Source organism: Hyperoodon ampullatus (genome assembly GCF_949752795.1).
Source record: "Hyperoodon ampullatus genome assembly, chromosome: 10".
NCBI lineage: Eukaryota > Metazoa > Chordata > Mammalia > Artiodactyla > Ziphiidae > Hyperoodon > Hyperoodon ampullatus.
In genome coordinates, this window is record NC_136923.1 from 66269094 (window position 1) to 66290452 (window position 21359).

Here is a 21359-nt window from a genome sequence, read left to right on the forward strand (position 1 = left end):
CTGGCCAGGCCTAACCAGGAGCTAAGGATCCCTGTCTCCAGGGCTGGAGGAGGCAGATGGCCATGGAGGGAAGCGGGGGGTCAGAGAATCCCCTTTCATGGGTGGTTGGGACCCCCAGGCCCAGACAGGGGAACCACAGTTCTGGCAGGAAACAAGACACACATTTCCGAGAGCTCCTAGAGGAGATAAATTCCAGACACATGGCAACAATGACAGCAGCAACAGTTTGAAGATGTCCTAATTGTGTCCCGAGGCACACTGAGCCAGAGATGTGTTTGCCTCGGCCACAGATGACAGCCAGCCCCGGACATCCAGGAGAAGATTTTCTCCTCAAAACCCACCCCCCCGCAGCTGTGGTTACTACGGCGACTGCAGCCTTTGTCTGCAGGTTGTAAATTGTAATTGAAATGAGTTTTCAAGGTTGAAATAATCAGAGTTCCTCCCTGTCTCCCTGCTCCCCTCTCCACAACTACTCACCCCACCCAGCCGCAATCCTCCTGAGTTCTAGGCTCATGTGTAGTACACACACACACACTCCCTCACATAAAGGTATACAAAATCAGCCACATATACACTCCCATATTTTCACATCTACACATATAAAGTAGCAACACAAACCTGCATGCATTTATATACATCGCTATACACACATCTATGTTCAAACATGTAGAAACATAAGTGTCCATATAAACACATACTCTATATATTGGGTTGACCAAAAGTTCATTTGGGCTTTTTTTTTTTTTTTTTTTTTTTTTTTGTGGTACGCGGGCCTCTCACTGTTGTGGCCTCTCCCGTTGCGGAGCACAGGCTCCGGATGCGCAGGCTCAGCAGCCATGGCTCACGGGCCCAGCCGCTCCGCGGCATATGGGATCCTCCCAGACCGGGGCACGAACCCGTATCCCCTGCATCGGCAGGCGGACTCTCAACCACTGCGCCACCAGGGAGGCCCTGGGCTTTTTTTAAGATTTTTTTTTTTTGATGTGGACCATTTTTAAAGTCTTTATTGAATTTGTTACAATATTGCTTCTGTTTTTATGTTTTGGTTTTTTGGCGTGAGGCATGTGGGATCTTAGCTCCCCGACCAGGGATCGAACCTACACCCCCTGCACTGGAAGGCGAAGTCTTAACCACTGGCCCATCAGGGAAGTCCCTCGTTTGGGTTTTTGTAACATCTTACGAAAACCCAAACAAACTTTTTGGCCAACCCAATACACAGCTACACAATTAGCATGACACTCCTACAAGCATGTGGTCATTCAGATTCACTGTCAGCTGAGAAGCCCCACAAGCAGGTGCTGACAAGGATGTGAGTGCAAGTGTTTCATCTGGGAGGTGATGGCTGGAAGCACAAATCCGGGGTGAGGAAGTGAGGCGGAGATGGGAAGGAATGGGAAGACACTAACGACCGGTGTGAGGCTCAACCCTGTGGGGGGCTCTAGAAAACTGTGTAGCCTATGCCTCAGGGCTGTCCCATCTGAGGGGATAAATAGCCCCGATCCCACCAGTCTCAGGCTGCAGACTGCTCCCGGGGGCATTAACTCCATTGGCAAAGCAGGGCTGGGGAGTGCCGAGGGGACCTGGGGCACCACACCCACAGGTTCAAGTCCACACGTGTAATCGGCGTAGGTGTGTGGACATACCACACACATCTACACACATATAAACTTGCACCTACATACAAATGCACAAACATACACACCAGTTTTCATCCCTTGTGCAAACTTCCAGGGAGCAGGATAAGAGGGTCCTAAGATGCACCCCCAAGGGAGAGCTGTCTAGTGTGTGGTTCTGCCCTGGACCAGCCATATGACCCTGGTCAAGTAAAATTTACATCCCCCAGATGTAAATCCAGGGTAATAATACTTACCTTGAGGGGCCGCTGAGAGGATTCAAGGAGGCGCAGCCGTAAAACACACAGCATCATGCCTTACACATAATGCTCTCTAAGCCTCCGTTTTCCTCTCCTCCCTAACACTTCCCCGCGGATAACTCCCCACCCCCGGAGGCCTCCACCCCAGCCCTGGGCTGCCCCTCCATCCTGTCTGCAGCCCGGCACGTGCTGGGTCTTCCCAGACCCCCAAAAAGATGAGCGTGGGGTGCCCACCCCACGGGCAGGGGCCCAGGTCAGCTCACCCACTGACACTCAGATGGGGGAGGAAGCTGCCACCTGTGCTTCCTAGCCAGTCCCCCTTTCCTGACTCTGCCTGTGGTTGAGCCATTCTCCTCGTCACCTCCCTGGAACATAGGTCTTTCTGAGGGTCCCTGAGTCCTGCTCCGGGGGGCCAGGCTCCAACACCCCAGCATCCCCAGAAGTCACAGAGCAGGTTCCCCGTCCTTGTCTGGAGTCGAACCCTTGTTCTTCAGCCCCATTCACACCACGGTGTCTGCCAGCCCCTCCCCTCGAACTTTCAACCTCCATCAAGCCACCTGCTTTCCGGGTAGGGCACCTCTAAACAACTCAGCCTGGTCCCCCCACCCCTAGAACTGTTCTGTCAAACTCCGCCACAGCTCTCCACCAACTCCCATCCTGGGGAACCCTGAGCCATCCCCAGTGTCTTGGGGGGTTAGGGGTGGGGGCCTGTAATGGTCACCCCCTTGGGGGCAGGGAGGTGAAGGGTCTTGCCCAGCAGCGGGGCAGGGTGTGGTGGCTCCTGACTCTCTTCCAGGTGCTCTCTTTCTGGCTCTCAGTGGTGGTACAGCCCAGGGCTCCCCGAACTTGAGCCAGCCTCAGGCCCCTTTTGAAGGAAAACAGTTCTGTCCCAGGATGATCCTAGGATGAATATGGCCCCAGGATGAAAATACTGACATCAGAGGCTGAAGCCCTGGCAGTGACAGCTACTTCCAACTGCAAATGATCACAGGAGCAGAGAAGTTGTCTTTGCAATCTGTAAAGACGGCTTTTGGAAGGCCGTCAAATGAAAATGCCAAGTTCAAGAATCGTCATGGAACTCCTAGGTCTCTGAGAGTCTGACCTCAAGAACGTATCCCCAGATGTCCACAGACCCTAATTCAAGAAACAGGACGTGGACGTCCGGCCAGATGGGAGCAGCTTGACACGCCACCCCCCGCCCCCCATTCAGCCTCTCACTGGCCTGCCAAGTTGCTTAGCATCTCTGAGCTTCAATCCCCTTGTCTATAATGAGGTCGGCTCCCGGGACCATTAGAGAAGAGTGATACCTGCAGCAGAAGCCACACTCGGCACCTGCACAGGCCAGCTCCCAGGGAAGGCCGTTCTCTACCCCTCACTGGTTCTGCCCAGCCCAGGGGCCTGGGCTTAGCTCTCCCAGACTGGGTCAGACTGGGGCCAGGGGTGAAGGGGAGGCAGCTCGCGGGGCCGAAGTCACAGCCAACCCCCCATGTGGATGCCCCTTTTCCCCCATCACCCAGCCATGCTCCTTTTCCTTCCAGGAGCATCTAGATTTTCCTCTACTGGATCTTTGCTGTCAACATAGAAATATGTTTGCATTTCTTCCATTTAAACAGAAACCCTTTCTTGACCCCACTTTTCCCCCAGCTAGCATCCCTCTCTCCCTGTTTACAATAAAACTTCTCAGAAGGGTTGTCCTTACTCACTGTCATCAATTTCTCTCCTCCATTTTTCTCCTGACCAACCCCAGTCTGGGTTTTGCACCCACCTCTCCCAGGAATCTCCACGTGGCTAAGCCTGACCCTCCACCCCCCCCATCTCAGTGCACCACCAAGAACCTCAGAGTCATCCTTGATTTTCTGTCATCTTTCTCTCACCTCAAATCCTTTAGCAAACTCTGAGGCCACACTGCAAAACTGATAAAGAATCAGACTCCTTCTCACCATCTCCATGGCCACCACCTGCTCCAAGTTCCCATCACCTCCCACTTGGACTACAGCCCCGGCCCCTAACTGACCTCCAGCTCTGCCCTCACCCCCATCTCTGCTCCAGGAGGCAGCCAGAGTGAGCCCCTTATAACATAAATCTGATCACGTTAACCCTTTTTCAAACCCTGCCATGGCCTTGTCTCATTTGGCATTAAAAGACTAAATCCTTACAAATTGCCGACAAGGCCCACAGACCTGTGCCACCCCGCCCCACCTCTCGGACCTCATCTCCCACCTGTTGATATCTCTGCTCCAACCACATGGGTCTCCTCACTGCTCCCCAGACCTGCCAGGCCTGAGCCTACCTCAGGGCCTTTGCACACGCTGTGCCCTCTGCCTGGCATGCTCTTTCCCAGTCACCTTCCCAGGAGGACTTCTGACCTCCTGATTTAAAGGTGCAACATCCCTAGTCTCCCAGAACTCTCCAGGAGGCCTCCTGGATCTGTCCTCTCTGGTCTCATGATTAAGCTCTCTGGAGGCCCTCAGCTCTGACTACTGGGACCACACCATCATGTACCACCTTGTCTCCAAGGCCATATCATCTCCCACCCGCAGGGGGAGCCCCCCAAGGCAGGTCTGTCCCCTTCACAGAGCCCAGCACAGGGCTGGGGACACAGTCAGCCTCTGAGTAAACGCCAGCTGAACAAGTAAGAAACAGCACTGAGGGGAAGGGCTCAGGACCCCTGTGGCCACCAGGTGGCTGACGGCTTGGGCAAATGTGAGTTCCTCTAATGAGTGGCACAACCTGGGCATAGTAGGTAATCCCAAATGTGGGTCTTCCTTCCCTTCCCCAGGTTCCTTTAGGAATGTGGAAGTGAAAAGAGCCACAAAGCCAGGCTGGAATAGCCAGAGGGCCCTGGGGCTGGGACATCAGCTGGCCTGAGGCAGAACATCCCTGGAGCCAGATGGCCAGAGTTCAAATCCCAGCTCTGCCATTTACTACCTGTATGACCTTGGGAAAGTCTTTAACTTCTCTGTGCCTCGGTTTTTTCATCTGTAAAATGGGTTGCTGTGAAAAGCAAATGCAAAACACTAAAACAGAGCTTGACATGTAATAAATGCTATATAAATATCAGCTGTTATTATTGTTATTGCTGTTGGCACAGGCTGGGTGATCAGCATCTCCCCACACATCCCCAGCTGCCATGCAGCCACCCTCCCTCTCAGAACTCCCGTCCCCTGGGAGCAGCGGGCAGTAAATTTCTCCTATCTCCTCGTAAACCAGGCCTTCCTCCACTCAGCCATCACCTGGCTGGCAGTCCTGTCAAAAAGACGGATGCCACATCTGCCTTGTTTACAGCTTTAATTCCCAAGCCCTGCTCTGCGGGCTCCTGGGGAGGGGGCCAGGAGAGGAGGTGGGAGGTGGGCACTGCCCTCCCGCAGGCCTTGACAGCTGCAGAGACGCCCTGCTCCGTGACCCCTATCTCGCTCAGGTGTGGAGCAGCCCGCAGGCCATTTTCTAGTGCTTCTGGCAGATCACCTCCACTCCTTCTCTGGGAAACCATGAGAGGCAGCTCTGCTAGGGACAGGGCTCTGGGGAATGGAAGTGGGTGGTATGATCCCCATTTTACAGATGAGGAAACTGAGGCCTCAAGAAGTGACCTGCCCCAGGTCGCACGGCTAGGAAGTGGCAGCACTAGGATTCACACTCAGTTCAGGGGGACTCTCACAGTTGTGTATTTGAGAAAGAATGGGTGCCCACGACCACTTGCCGCTTTGAGACACACCAGCCCAGTCTCCAACTGCCAGGGTCTGCCACTCTTCTGAGACTCTCTGGCCACAGAAGCCCTCTTTGCCAGCCATTTGGCATGTGGAGGCACTGAAGAATTAACACCCTCTGGGAACAGCCAGCAATGATTGACGGGAGTTGGTGTACACACACCCCAGCTCCCTCACACCTCCAGTGGGATGACTGCCAGGCCTGCTCCTTTCCGTCTCCAGAGCCCCCGGGGGAGTAAAGCTCCAGCTGTTCACAGTGGTAACCTGCTTGGTATCACACCCTTTATGTCTGCCTTCCCTCCCCTACCAATGTTTCCTGGGATTCTCTCCCAAAGAAACGACTGGCTCTCAATTCCTTGTCTTGAGGAGAATTCAACTTTTTTTTCTTGGCCGCGCTGCAAGGCTTGTGGGATCCTAGCTCCCCAACCAGGGATCGAACCCCAGCTCTTGGCGGTGAAAGTGCGGAGTCCTAACCACCAGACCACCAGGGAATTCCTGAGGGGAATTCAACTTAACACAGCCTTGAAGGATGGATCGGATCTTCCCAAGTGTAAGACCCCAGCGTGAGATGGTCCTCCCCACCCTCTGAGAAGGTCATCAGGCCCGTCTGTTGCCCTGGGGAGGGAAGGCATGGACTTGGCAGAGCAAAGGGCAGGGGAACACAGGAGTGGCATCGCTCATGCTGAGATCCTGGGCAGGGCCTGAGGGACTGAGACAGGCAGAGGCTGGCTATTGAAACTGTTAGCACTGAGGGGACCAGAGTGGGCCCACCCAGTGTGGATGGGCAGGCAGCCTGGAAGAAGTGAGCGTGAAGCTAGGCTCGGGAGACAGAGTGAGGCAGGTGGAGAATACAGGGCTAGCTGAGGGCAAGCGAGACGGTGGCTGGGGGCGTGGGAGGAAAGGAAGTGGGAGAGGCAGGTGGGGCACCAGCTGGAGAGCCAGGCTGCCTGGGTATGAATCCAGCTCTGCCAATTCTCTAGCACTGCGATGTTCACCAACCACCTCAGCGTCCTCTTCTGCAAAATGGATGCAACACTTGTGACAGCCTATACCACCCACCCTCAGGATGGTGTCCTCCCCATCAGGGATCCTACAACCGACAGAATCCTTACGGCAGACCTGAGCTGTTAAATTACCCAGTTGCAGGTAAATCCCACCTCTCCCCCTCCCTCTCTATCAACAACAACCACCATTTTATCAGCGCTGATCATACACATCCTTTTTTTTTTTTTTTTTGTGGTACGTGGGCCTCTCACTGCCGCGGCCTCTCCCGTCGCGGAGCACAGGCTCCGGACGCGCAGGCCCAGCGGCCGTGGCTCACTGGCCTAGCCGCTCCGCGGCATGTGGGATCTTCCCGGTCTGGGGCACGAACCCATGTCCCCTGCATCGGCAGGCGGACTCTCAACCACTGCGCCACCAGGGAAGCCCCATACACATCCTTTTTCAGCCAGCTTCTTCATACTCTTCAAACACATCACCAATCCTCCCAACAACCTATTGAGATGGGTGGTGACTTCCCTGCCTTCTCTGAGACTCAGAGAGGTTAAATAACATGTCCAAGGTCACACAGCAGGGAGGAGGCAGAGTCAGACCCAGACCCTGACACGTTGACAGGTGCCCGGTCCACAGCCCGTACTCCATGGGTGTCACCCCAGCCCTCCTGGCCTAAGGGACAAGCTCAGCTCAAACCTGGGCGGGGCCGTGAGAAGCCAGAGCTGCCTCCCCCTCACCCAGGGTGGGTCTGAGGTCCCACAAACATTCCCAGCAGCTCCCCCACCCCTCACCTCACCCAGAGATGGACGGGCTCACTGTGCCTGATGTGGGGCCACCCAAGGACACTTACCAGCCTCTGCTGGGGCTTCAGATGCAGCGAGAAGGATCCAGGTCAGCTGGAATATGCTGTCCTTCCACCCCTCCCTGGGACACACACCCCAAGCTCATTCCAGGCTCTGATGCTTTGCTCACGCCTTCCCCACTGCCTGGGGTGCACACCGTCACCCCTTCTATCACCCACCTCTCCTTCTGAGGCAGTGGTTCCCATATTTGGCTGCACAGTAAACCACAGGGGCACCTTTTAAAAATCCTGATGCCCAGGTGGTACCCAGGGCCAATTACATCAGAATGTCTGGGGCTGGGAGCCAGGCATCGGTCAGCATTTGAAAAGATCCCCAGGTGATTCGATGCGAACAAAGCTGCTCTTGCCCGAGGTTCCCAGCCCTAAATACACATAAAATCCACTGGGAGAGCTTGAAAAACCACCCACCCGTGAGGTTCTGCTTAGTGGGTCTGGGGGTGGGGCCCTAGTAGAGCTCTAAAAGTTCTAGGTGATTCTGATGCACAGCCAGGCTTGAGCACCACCCTCTTACAGTTCACCAAGTGCCTCCAATCAGCTTTCTCACCTGCATCCTCAGACACCCTCTGGGCTGGCTCTCCACCAATCCCATTTCTCAGATGAGAAAGCTAAGGTCCTGCCAGGGTACAGCTGGCCTCAGGTTCCCAGTGAGACTCTACAATCTACTGAATCCTGATCAAGCCCTCCTTCCCCACCTGCTCTGACAGCCCACACACCTCCCTGAGGGCACCTAGAGAGGTGCCCGCCCCCCCCAGTTCACCAGCAGCTGGGGAGTCCTGATGAGGACTGGTAGTCTGCAAAGAGCTTACAGGGACTGACCAAGGCCTTCTCCCTGCCTGCCCCTCCCAGACCAAGAGGAGACTCCAGAAAGCCCCTCTCCCTTGGTGAGCCAGACACAGGGGCCGAGACGCCCCCTTATCCATGTTGCCCCCACTTTCAGTCTCACCCATCCCCATCTCCAAGCCAGGTCTCATGACCTATAATCAGGGTGAAGATACAACCTTCTATCCCCACTTGGGCACTTTTGAGAATAAAAGGGGATGCTCTCAATAATTATGCCAGGAAGAGAGAAGTAAACAGGATGCTCCTACCCATGAGGGCCCAGCCTCCCATGCCCAGGCATGTTTGTACTTCTTACACCTTTGTTGTGATTACTGCCTCATAAAGACCTTTGCTGTGCAGCCTTGGGCAAGTTGCTTGACCTCTCTGATTCTCCATAGCCTCCATAATATGGGGGTCATAAGAGCCCCTAGAGTTGTTGTGAGGGTGAAATGAGGTGATGTTGTCAAAATGTCCGGAACATAGTAAATGCATAGTAAAGAGTGGTGTTTATGGTTATTAGCTCACCCAAGAACGTCACCCCTACGTAAAACAGACATGCACATATATACCTTCTCTTTTAGACACTCATGTACATACACAGTCACATACAGTCACACACACAAGGGTGTACACACACTGCTGCCTACACCCATAGGAGTTTGCCTCCGTCCCCAGGGGACACCCGCAGTCCTAAGTAGCCACGATTGCCCTGGCCACCAGAGGTCAGCATGCTCCCCACCGGCCCACCCACCTCACCATGCTCCCTCGTCCCCTGGCCCTAGTGGACCAACCCCCACCCCCACCCCCAACTGCCAGTGATTCCATGCAGCATGTCCCTGCGGCTGACCCAGTGGCCCTTGCTCATCTGGCCCTCTGCCCAAGCTGCACCCATCAGCCCAAGAGACTATAAGAGGGAGTTCAACATCCTTGCATGGCCACCACTCACGGCTGAGGGGTACACAGAGCCCTCCCAATGTCCCTGACGCCAGGTCCTGCTGCAGAGCTACCCAGGCAAAGAGCGCACAAGGCCCCACATCCAACTGTATCAAAGGTGAACGCGCCAAGATGGCTACCGTAGGGGTCTGAGGGCCTAGAACTCAGACCTGGGTCCACATCCTGCTCCACCACCTTTCATCTGCGGGAACTCAGGTCCCTTTACTTACCTTCTCTGAGCCTCTGTTTTCCAATCTGTAAAATAGACCCATCATCCCATCCTCCCATGGCTCATTCCCTGTCCTTTTCAGGACTCTGCTGAAACGTTACCTTGAAGGGAGGCCGTCCTCTTTCTTATCTATTTTGTTTCTACTGCACTTTTTCCTTCTGACATAGTCTATAGTTTACTTGCATATCTCGTTTATTGTCTGTCTCCCCATTAAAATAAAAACTCCAAGAGCTTTTTGGCTCTTTCATTCACTGCTATATCCATGGTGCTTAGAAAAGGGCCAGGGAGTGGGAGTCAAACTGGTGTCTGTTGAGTGACTGTGGGAACCTGGAGGGGTTAGAGATGGTTTCTGTAAAGTGCTCAGACCGGTGAGCGTTAGGATTCACAGGGCAGCTGGGGTCAGTCAGTTCTCTGGGCTTGCCATAGGGGCGTCCAGATGAAGCCCAAGGTGAGCAGCCAGACGGCACCTCTGCCCAGACCCAGGAGCCCCATCCCCTACTCAGCAGCGTCCTACGGCTGATGGTCTGAGAGATCACCGAGGCTTCAGCTACCCTAAGCCCACCCACCGGCAAGGCCCTGGTGTCAGACCTTGAGTCAGTCCTGGCCCCGCCCCTTCTGGCCCCCCCACCTTAGGGCTCCGCCCCTTCTGGCCCCCAACTCCACCCCCAGGCAGCACCACCTGGGCCCCTGGACACTGCTACCCCTGCGGCAGTGTCCTGTAGCCACCGCCCACCCCACCTGACACTCTCAGCCTTCTCCCCCATAGCCCCACCCCCTCAGGGCCCACCCTGGCCCCGCCCCCTGAGACTCAGTCCCACGCCCCGCCCCACGCGCGTGCTCACTGGTGCACTTCTTGACATGGCTGCCTTTCTTGAGCGCGTGGCGGCTCAACTTGCAATGGAAGTTGTCCTCCCAGAACTCAGCAAACCAGATGTTGCGCCGGTTGTTGTCCAGCGTGCGGCTGGAGAAGTAGCGGTCGAAGCCTGACAGGGAGCCAGGATGTCAGGACCTCGCGCCTCCCTTCCCCACCCGCCCCCTCCCCTTCCCGCTTCCCGCAGCTTTCACGTGGCCCAGGCAGAGGGAGGCGGAAGGGAAGAGCACATCCTCTGATCCAGGGCCCAGCCGGAAAAAACAAAATGTGGACCATTTCATTTCCTTCACAATGAAAAGAGCTGTATTAAATTCCAGGGAGAGCCTGTGTAATCTTACAACTGCTTCCTTTACGGAAGAAGTACAGGCTGAGGGTGTTTCCGCTGCTTCTGAACCACCAAAATGGTAATATGGGGCCTCTTTAAGAAGGAGTCACCTGGGGGCCCTGAGATTAGAGCAGAGAGGCTGGTGGGGGGCAGGCACCCAATACTGGGAGCACCTGAGCATTTTAGTTCTGAAGAGGAGACCGGACCAGAGATTGTAGGGAATGACCCAGGTCACACAGATAAGATGGGGAGCTGGATCTTCCTCCTTCAAGTCCAGAACATCCCCATCACTGACAGAGGCAGCCTTCTTCTCCAAATGCTCCTAAGGGCTTACCCACTGTGCTGTAAGCCTAGAAAACCCCATCCCAGGGTAGGCAGGCTGGTGAGTGAATATCCCCTTCTCTCTCCTACCAGTGCCCCCTCTATAAATATCATGATCATTCCGTGTCATGGGCACAGTTGTCTGACTGTTGGAGCTGTCAGGGAGGTGCTGGCACTGGTGGGGGACTGGCCTTAGAGCAGAGTTTCTCAACCTTGACCCATTGACACTAGGCCCGATCATTCTTTGCTGGGGTGGGGGGCTGGAGCGGCAGGGGGCTGTCCTGTACATTTCAGGATATTGAGCAACATCTCCGGCCTCTACCCACTAGATGCCAGAAGCATCATTCCCTAATCGTGACAACCGAAAATGTCTCCAAACGTTGCCAAACGGCCCTTGGGGATCAAAATCACCCCCAGGTGAGAACCACTGCTCTAAAGGCTCCTCTAATGTCCCAGAGGTAAAAGGGATTTGTCTGGCAAGTCCAGGGTTCAGATCCCAGTTCTGCCACTTAATAGCAAGTATGTGTCACTTACTGCCACTACATGTCACTAAATCTCTCTGATCCTTAAATGTATTCACCCACTAAATGTGGATAAAAGTTTCTTTTGGGGTTGCAGGGAAGATTGAATGAGATGTCTGTAAGGGGCCTGGCGTTTGCGGGTACCAAGAGCCATAGTTATTGTTATTTTGTGTTTATTATGGCTTGAGGCTGAGAGGGGAGGTGTGGAAACTTCTGCGGCCTATGCTCCCTCTGCCTCAGGGTGAGTAGAGGACACGGCGGTGTGACCCACATCCCTTCCCTGCTCAGGCCTCGGTCTCTTGGAAAGTTTGGTGGAAGCAGATGTCTGCAGGCCTCTCCACCTCCATCCATGCTGGATTCTATTGACCAGAGCAAGAGCAGGGGAGAAGGCCCTGGGAGCCTGCCTCCCCCATGGGGAGGACAGTGAGGTCCCTGCCAAACTGAGCCATTAATAGGAACTTCACGCCTCACACACAGCAAGGTTCTGGCCAGAGCAATCTGTTCCTGCCCAGGGTGACTGGGTTCTGCCCCAAGAGGAAGGGATGCCGGGCAGGGCAGGCGCAACCCCTGCCCCCACACCCAGGGCCCGCCAGACCCAGGCGGGCTCTGCAGGGAGGCCCCTGCCCCCTGGCATGCCACCCTCTTCTTGTAGCTTGCTGGCAGTGCCCGGCCTCATTCTGGCAGAAGATGCGCTCCAGGCAGGGCAGGGATCTCACCTCTTCTATCCCAGATGGGAGGAGGGATGAGAGGATATAGGGATGAAGAAGAGCCCTTGATAAATGAGCCTCCTATACTTGCCACCATCTCCCACACCCACAAATATCTGAGACGGAAGGAAGAAAGGTCCTGAATCTGGATTTGAATCCTGCTGGGTTAAGTGTGGCCAGAAAGGCTTCCTATCCCAGAACCCAAGCACAAAGAAGCTGTGAGCCAAGGAAGAGGAAAGACAGGATGCAGGGAGACGAGGAGTGGGAGAGGAAGGGCATGGGGCGACGATAAGAAGGAACCATCGGGGTGACACTGACAGCGGTGGTGGACGGTGCCGGGTGAGGGCAGCGGGCGTGCCGTCCGGGCTGCCGGGCCTACCTCGCACGGACATCCTCTTGGGGAGGATAGTGACGGCACCCTCGGCCACCTCCTCCAGGTGCAGCACAGGGGCGATCTTGGAGCCCCAGCTGTCCGAGCCCATCCAGAAGAAGTGGCCGGTCTGGTTGGCCTTCCGGGCCGCCTCCAGCACACGCCTGTGGGAACACGCACCAGCCCAGCCCAACCCAGCCGTGTCTGCCCACGCGGCTGCCGCCACCCTGGCCACACCTGCCCTTGGCTGACCCCCTTCCCCAAGGCCCACACCTGTCCCCCTCCCAGCCTGTGCCTGGATCCCCCATCCTGACCCACATGAGCCCAGGGCCCATAGCCGCCCCGGCACCCGTGTCGTACCCGCAGGCCCACAGTTCCCTGCTGCCCTGGCCCACGCCTGCCCGTAGGCCCACGGCTTCCCCTCTCACCCATACGGCACCCCTAGCCCCTGTCTGTCTCCCAGACCCACTCCTGTCCCCTGGGGCTAGCTCAGTCCCTGCAAAGACCACAGCTGTTTCCCTCAGTTTGGACCTGCCCCACGTCTGACTCAGGTCCCCAGAACCACATCTGCCCAGGCTCTGTCCTCTCAGGTACATGCCACCCTGGTCCTAAGCCCAGACCCACATCCCTTGGCCCTTACTCACATTTATATCCACTGTCTCTCTCTCTCACACACACACCCCACTACACCCTTCCCCCTCTGCATGCCGCCTCCTTCTGTGCCAAAAGTCCAGGTGCTTCAAAGAGCTGCTCCCCACACCCTCCTGGATGGATGAAAGGGTGCGGGCAGCCAGGGCCTCACCCCTCCCCAGGCCCACAGTGACAGTGGTCCTAGTCAAGTCAGGGGCCCTGGAGCCCAGCACAGGGCCCAGCCCACAGGAAGCTTTCAGTCAGTGCTTAACGGATGCTTGAACTAAGTGGCCCCTCAGAGACATCTAGGAGGAGAAAAATAGGAAGGACTGGGCAGAATTCTCCCAATGCACCTCCTTCCACGGGGAGAGACTGGAGCAAGCAACTTGCTCAAGATCACACAGCGAGAGGCCAGGATACTAGAAACTGTCCGGGCCCTTCCCATGGACAAGGCCAGGACAGACTCCGAGGCTTGGGGTGGCTGCTGCGCCTGTGCAGGAGGTGGCCAGCTGGGGCAGGACCGCCTGGGGCTGCCAGGGAGAGACATGTTTCCCAGCCCCGGGGCCCACACCTGCCCTCCTCCATCGTCTCCTGATGGACATTCCCAGACCCCCAAAGCTGCCGCAGCCCAGGCAGGGCCCAGTAATTGTAGGTGAGGCTGCCCTCAGAACCCATACCACAGCCTATTAATACCCGCCTGCATCCGGCCAGCCAGAGATGACCAGAGCTGCCAAGACTCCATCTCTGTAAAGTCACCTGGGTTTATTTTTACTTCTGGTTGCTTCTGAAACGCCTGTGGATTTCCAGAAATGCGCCCCCCTCCCTCACACACCCCCACCCCCCGCAGCTGCTCAGGGAGTCAGTCTCAGGCCCTTCCCCCTCTCTCCCAGGGGCCACTTCTCTGGGACACGTGGCACCTTCATCTTCCCCTCCCCGCGTGTGGGTCCGTCAGAGCCGCACGGGAGGCCTGGAGTGGGGTGTGTCCCGGGGCGCAGTGGGACCCAAGTAGTGCTGGGCTCCGGGGTGGGAGTGGGGGCAGGGGGGCAGCGACTGGTGACCGCAGGGAGGGAAAGAGCTCAGAAGGAGCCCCTCCTGCCCCCGTTGCCAGCGGACCTGTGGCAATAGGAATTTAGGGGACCTGAAAGCTTTGGGGGGGTCAGGAGCAGCCTCTGTTTTCAGCTTGGAGCTGCCAGATGGATCCTGAGGACTCCCAGGCCCTGGTCCTTCGAGGCCTGAGAAACACCTACTAGAGCTGGTCCTTGTGGCTTTTGAGGCCTTAATGACCTTCCCGAACTCCCCCCTTCCACCCCTCCAGGGACCCGACAATGTCTCCTGGGGGGATATCTGTTTTGCAGAAACTCAGGAGTCCAGGATGGGGTCTTCACAAGTGGAACAGAGTGCTGGAAAGAATGCGACCCAGAGAAGATGCTGGTTAGCAATGGGGAGGGGGATGCACGGGGGGCGGACCGGGCAGGCTGGGCTAGGCAGGTGGGCAGGTCGACCAGAGGGCACAGCGGGCTCTGACAGCTCAGGTCAACTATCTGAGGGAGGAGGCCTGGGGAGAACCGCATCTCCTCTGCCAGTCAGACTCTGAGCAGGGGCTGTGTCTCCCACTGAGACTAGGGAATCAAGGAGGCCGGCCCCTCTTGGCCCTAACATACAGTCTCAGAGGGGTAGTAGTGAGAGAAAAGGCAGGAAGAAGGGAAGTGGGTTAGGAGGGGTGCTCAGGGGTCATCTTTTAAGGACACCTGAGTTTCTGACCTGCGACTCAGGACCCAGGGGCAGATGTGCAGAGAGGTGGGGTGGTCCAGGGTTTCTGCACTGCATAGTTCTGGCACCTGGAGTCCACCTGCCCCCAATCTGCAGATGTGGAGACTGAGGACCAGGGAGGGGACAATACTGCCCACAGTGAGTGTGTGCCCAAATCAGGACTAAAACCTCAGCCCAGGCCTCCTCCCACTACTCTGAGCTCACCGAAGAAAGGAGGGAGGGGCTGAGAGGTGGCCAACCTTGCCAGCCTCTGCTCTAAGCCCCTTATGCACATTCCTGCATTCAATACTCAAGCAACACCATCAAGCAAGCATAATTAGCTTCTCTTTTTTTTTAAAAAAAAGCAGAATAAAAGCCCTGAGAGGTTGAGAAACTTGCCTGAGGTCACACAGCTAGTAGGAAGGAGAGCAGGCGAGGAGCCTAGGTGCTCTGACCCCAAGCCCATGGCCTTAGCCCCTCTGTAAAAGTACCTGCTTACCATCCCCAATTGGTAGAATGGATGCAGGAACCAGCGAGGGGAAGGGGAGCACATTAGCAGTAGCCTGTGCCCCAGCCAGAAGGGTCTCCCCACCACGCACTCACTGGCCCACCCCATCTCTCTGGACCCCAGGGTGGGTCAGGCTTGCCTAGGAAGGTCTCCAGCAGGGATCCCCAGCTCCCAAGCCCCGCCCCAAGCCCCACCTGCCCTCACCTGATATCATCCTCATTGGCAAAGATGATGACTGCCCTGGCGTTCGAGGTCTCCAGGAGGCGCCGGATGATCTTGTCGAACTCCCCAGGCTTGGGTTCCCGTGGTATCTTGACTGACTGGGCAATGCACACACCCCCTGCAAGAATGGCACCAGTCAGCCTGGGGCGGACAGAGTCTCTCCCCCAACCCACACTCCTGGGGGCTGCTCACGGCCCTGTAGCCTGACTCTTAGCTCCCAGGTCCCCATCTCTGGGCACGGGCTGTGCAGTCAGAATAGCCACAGTGGGAATTTCGGCTCCACAACTCACAAGCTTGGTGACCTGGACATGTCACCTAGGTGCTCTGTGCCTCAGTTTTCATAAATAAAATAGGTTGTTAGCAAGAGGCAATGCAGCACTGTGCTTAAAGCTAGACTGCCTGGGTTCAAATCTCAGCTCTGCTACTTACCACTGTGTGATCTCGGGCTGGTTACTGAACCTCTCTGTGCCTCAAATACATCATCTACAAAATGATACTACCTATTTCATGGAGTTGTTATAAAGCTAAGTGTGTTCATGCATATAAATACAATAGTACCTGGCACATAGTAAGTGCTCAGTAAACACTGGTTCTTTTCAATGTAACCCCCTCATAAGGCTTTTTGGAGGAGTAAATCTGAGAACAAGAGCAAATTGCCCACCCTGGGCCATTAGTGCCTCTGGCACCCACATCCACACACACCAACCAGGGCTCTTGTCCCCGGGCCCCATGCTCATCAACAGGCCCCTTGGTAAGAGCAGTGTGCACGGCTGCTGACTCGTGCCCACACATCCTGGGCAGCAATGCTGCAAACCCAGCTACAGTCCTCATCCAGGTCTTCCCAGGTTCCCTTCCAGGAACCCACAGGCCACTCAGTGTGTAAGTCTCTCCAGCTCCCACCCTGGCCTGGCAGGGTGCCTTGATACTCGAGGCCCCACCCATCTTTTTGTGATCAGATTCCCAGCAGGGAGCTCAGGAGAGCCTCCGAAGGTCATTCTAACCTGAGTGCTTTGGGTGGAGGGACTGGAAGAGCTCTGATTGGGGTCAGAAGGTCTTTAGGGGCCCTCCTGTCACTCCTTCTTCTCTGGGCCACCATCTACCTGGCTGGGTCCTGGGGGAGGGGACCCAGGGCCTACCTGCCTCTCAAGCTCATGCCTCTGCAAGAAGCCCAGCCCCCAAGTCTGCAGGAGCCAGGATGCAGTCAACACACCCCGGAATTCACAGCCAGGCCATGTGGCTTACAGAAACCCTGGGAGCACTTTCCACTTGACCCAGCCAGTCCCCAGCCTCAGACGTGTCTCTCCAGTGCTGGCGGGGGACAGGTATCATGCGTGTATTTCAATCTCCCCTCATCTCCTGCTACAAAAGCACTGTGGACCACTGTTTCTATCAACTGCATTTGACAGATGAGGAAACCGAGGCTCAGAAAAGAGAAGTGGTTTACCCAAAGCCACACAATTCCCTGCCCTACTGAGGTACAGAATGGGGGGCCTCCAGGGAGTAAGACCCCCCCAGGACCCCAGGTGGCAGAGTCAGGGCTCAGCTGATGGAAAAACATGAGGGATTACTCTTGATGAAAGCAGATCCTTTATCTGAGACCAGTACCTTCCTCTGGGTCCCACTCAAGGGTCTCAGCCCAACTCTACCTCACACAGGAGCCCTTTAGGGCCCAGCCAAACTATCCACCTTGGCTGGGCACCTGGCTGTCACCCCTGGGCACCCCCGAGCCTTTGAATGGCTTCTCAGTCCAGGCCGGGGTCACCTGAGCCTTCTGCGCAGACTCCACGCACCTCTGCGTGGAGGACTGGCTGCAAGGGGGTCCCAGCACAGGGAGATGTAACACACCCACCTGCCCCCCGGGGAAAGGTGCCAGCACCCAGCTCCACCCAAGAAGGGCCCTCTACTCCTGGGCGTAGGTGGCAACCAGGGAAGGCTGCCCAAGGGCGGTGACCCTGAGCTGAGTCTTAGCAGGACGAGGCGCAAGCAGCCGGAGGGTGGGGCATTCTGGGAGAACAATGTACTCACACTAGAATGGGGGCTGCTCTGTGCCAGGCACCTGCAAGGCCTGGAGCCACACGACACAGACACATTCTCACATTGCCAGGAAAGTAGACCCCCTGGGTCTCTGCAACAGGCAAGGCAGCCACGGCCCCCTGCCCCCTGCCCTGACCAGCACCCACCTCCCTTACCTTCTGCCACTTCCGTGCAGACCAAGCTCCTCAAGACCTCCTAAGACACCCAAAGAAGCCCCAAGCACAGGAGAAAAGCAGGTCTACCAGGGGCTCATGGGGGAGGGAGAGAAGGAGAGAAGGAGGGAGGGTCTGGGGGCAGGACGGGGACCCTCTGGTCCCGGCTCACAGAGAGAGAGCCCTGGGAGCCAGTCTGCTGCCCACAGCGCTGGCTCTGCCCTAACAGCGGCCAGGCAGACACTCAGCTCCCAGGTAAACCCTCCATATGGTTCCTTTCCAGTTAGAAATTGGGCCAATTGCTACATTTCCCGCCCCCCATCTGGGGAGACAGATGGACAAAAGGAGGAGGCTGGCTGAGGGGTTAGAAAGTGCCACCTGGCTCCAGGAGGGAGGAGGGGGCCGAGGGGCAGAGGGGAGGCAGGCATAGAATAGGAGTTAATTGTTCTCAAGGAGGGAGAAACTTTTAGATTAAGTCATATTTCTGGGCAATGCTCCCCTAAGAAGTTCCATAGGATGGCCCCACCTGACACGCCAGGGTATATCTTGCAGGCTTCGTTTTGCTGGTGAAAGAAGAATTAGGTGACCACAGCTCGGTCAGCTCAAATGTGAGCGAGTCACAAGGTACTCGAGATGAGAGCTGGTCTGAGCGGGATGCGATATTCTTACAACCACAAGGGTGGGGACTGGAGGGGAGTTTGGGGGTTTATGCAGAGCTCAATACCAGTGAATGTTTATAAAGTACCTAATGCCTTTGAATATTATTCTGCACATTTTGCATGGATTCACTCATCTGAGGTCAGTATCATCAGCATAGCTCCAATTTAGAGATGAGGAGGCAGAAATGCAGAGAGGTTAAGTGGCTTCCCCAAGGTCACACAGTCAGGCACACAGTGGGGTTTGAATGCAGGCTGTCTGGCTCCCGAGACCACCCCTTCGCCCAGTCCAGTGTGTCACGACTGGTCACGTGGAGTCAGGGACCACCCGGGACCCGTAAATATGGCTGGGCACAGGGCTTACCCTGGGCTAAGTAGCACTGGTGTCATTGGCCCCACAGTGAGAAATCAAGTGTCTCCACGGCCCTCCTGACCCCATGCCACAGCCAGAGAGGACTGGAGTGGCCCAAGAGGGACCGCATTTACTAAGCACCCACGGCATGTCTGGCACTCAGTGAATCCTCACACAACCTGGGGCAGGGGCTAATGGCCCCATCTTACAGATGTGGAAACTGCGGCTCGGAGGTGCTAAGTAGCCTGACGGAGGTCACATGGCCGGTCAGTGGGCCTGTAATCCAGGTCTGTGTCCAGAGCCTCCCTCCGGCAGAGAAAGGGAAGGCCCCAGTCGCTGGGTCTCTGTTAACCCCCATCTCCTGCAGCCCCCTCCCCACCCCTGGGAAGATCCCAAGTCTCATGCCAAGCCCGCCAGCCCTCCCATGTCCAGCCCCTGCCTCTGCAGCCCCATCACTGTGGGGACCGTGACTAGCACTCCCCTGGGACACCCTCTTCAAACCTCTCCACCAGGGCGGGGGCACTTCTCTGCACCCCTCCTCCTTTACCACACGGACTCTCTCTTTGGATAAAAAAAAAAAATCCATGAGTCCATACTGAGAGCAAATGTAATCAAATTAAACCCAAGCAGCAAGGAACGAGCCCATGCCCTATCTCTGCACAGAAGCTGGAACACTCCACCTGTCCCAGGCTCCAGGAACAGGATTATAAGAAGGGGGGCAGGGCTTCCCTGGTGGTGCAGTGGTTGAGAGTCCGCCTGCCGATGCAGGGAACACGGGTTCGTGCCCCGGACCGGGAAGATCCCACATGCTGCGGAGCAGCTAGGACAGTGAGCCATGGCCGCTGGGCCTGCGAGTCCGGAGCCTGTGCTCCGCAACGGGAGAGGCCACAACAGTGAGAGGCCTGCATACCGCAAAAAATAAAAAAATAAAATAAAATAAAAAAATAGAAGGGGGGCATGAAGGAGTCTGGGGTTCCCCGTGGCTCCCCTAGGCCTTCCTGGGTCACTCTTGGCAAGCCCCTCACCCCACACACAGCCCCAGCCCCCTGTCCAGCACCAGTTGCCACATGTCAGCTGCAAGCTCCACCATCCGCCCAGCCAGTGCCTCCGTGCAGGGCCAGGGGCAGGAAGCCACAAGCACTTGCCAGGAGCCTCTGAGTACCTGGGGGCAGTAGGGACCTTGGAGAGCTCCTGGCCCAAGTGCTCTGGGAACAAGGAGACTGAGGGCAGACTGCCCCAGGGGGTCTAGAATCCTACAAGCCAGCGTGTCCCCCTCCACATCCTTCCCAGAGGAAGTCACACACGGGTGCAAGGGAACGTGCCCAAAGACGGTCACTGTGGCGCTGTTCGAAACAGCAAAAAAATGGAAACCACTTAAATATTTTACAACAGAAGAATGGTTAATCTGTGGTGTGTTTGCACAATGGAATATTATGTAGCTAAGATTCATAAAACAGCTCTCATGTATCAGCACGACAAAACCCTGAAAACATAAAGTTGGGTGATAAAGCAAAGTGCAGCACAATCTGTCCCATTAATGTAGAAATTAAAAGCCATATTAATAAGATTTATTCTATATGGACACACACATATATATGAGCAAAAGCTGCATGAAGGCAGATTTGTTCTACTGTATGCACTGCGATATCCCAGTGCCTGGCACACATTAGGTGCTCCATAAATGCTTGTTGAATGACTAAACGGGGACAAGAAGGGAACTCATCCCCTTCAGAGTCGTGGGTACCTCAAGGGAGGCAGGGATGGAACAAGACTGAGGGCTCCGTGAAAGGGCTTCCAGACAATCCCCATTTTATTTCTTGAAAAAAAAAATCAGAAGCAAATACAAGATGTAAAGATGTAAATGCTTGGTAAATGTGGACCCCAGAACCCAGGCCAGACCAAACTTTCAGACACGAGTGACAGTGAAGGCATTCAGTCCCTGTGTGCGCTGCCCTGAGCCTCTTTGTGCATCCGTGACACGGGGTCACTCGGCCACTCCCGGCCCGGTGGAATCCACAGGACACTGGAGGGGAAGCACATGGGGAGCCCACCTGGGGCTGCCCTCCTCCTACCGGCCATCTGGCTCCCGAAATCCTACCTCCCCCCAAGGACAGGCTCTTTCCTGGCCAGCCCTCCCTGGCACTGGAACCCTGCGCCTCCCCCAGGCTCCAGGCACCTGCCCTGACTTGAACGTGACATGGAGACTCCACTAGTGAAACTTGATATGGGTTTCCTCTTGCATTTTGTGGTCTCTGTGCCCTTTCCATTTGCAGTCTGGTGACCTTTCCCGGTGTTCTCTGGGTCTAGCCAAAATCTGTGTCAGTGTCTGCCTCCAGCTGCACTCCCCAAGGGCACGGCCAGCTCTGCATGTTTGTTTGTTCATTTGTTCATTCATTCATTCATTCATTCAAGAAGTGTCCTGCTCAGTTCCTGGCACATTTGGTCCTTAAGAAACAATAGCAAGTAGGGACTGCCCTAGTGGCACAGTGGTTAAGAATCCGCCTGCCAATGCAGGGGACACGGGTTCG

The 21359-nt window shown here is 56.0% G+C and overlaps 1 protein-coding gene across 4 annotated transcripts in view; it reads right to left on the reverse strand.

Annotated features, from left to right (window-relative positions):
* The window catches only part of GRM4 (glutamate metabotropic receptor 4), a gene marked incomplete at both ends in the record, with an annotated part of 107835 nt that overhangs the window by 25676 nt on the left and 60800 nt on the right, over positions 1 to 21359 (reverse strand). For 3 of the 4 annotated variants that reach the window (XM_079713347.1, XM_079713344.1, XM_079713345.1), the window contains 3 exons: positions 10256 to 10396; positions 12538 to 12692; positions 15620 to 15755. In XM_079713347.1, coding sequence (XP_079569473.1) covers positions 10256 to 10396; positions 12538 to 12692; positions 15620 to 15755 — 432 coding nt within the window. The remainder of the gene's footprint in view (positions 1 to 10255; positions 10397 to 12537; positions 12693 to 15619; positions 15756 to 21359) is intronic. The other variant, XM_079713346.1, reaches the window with a different exon arrangement.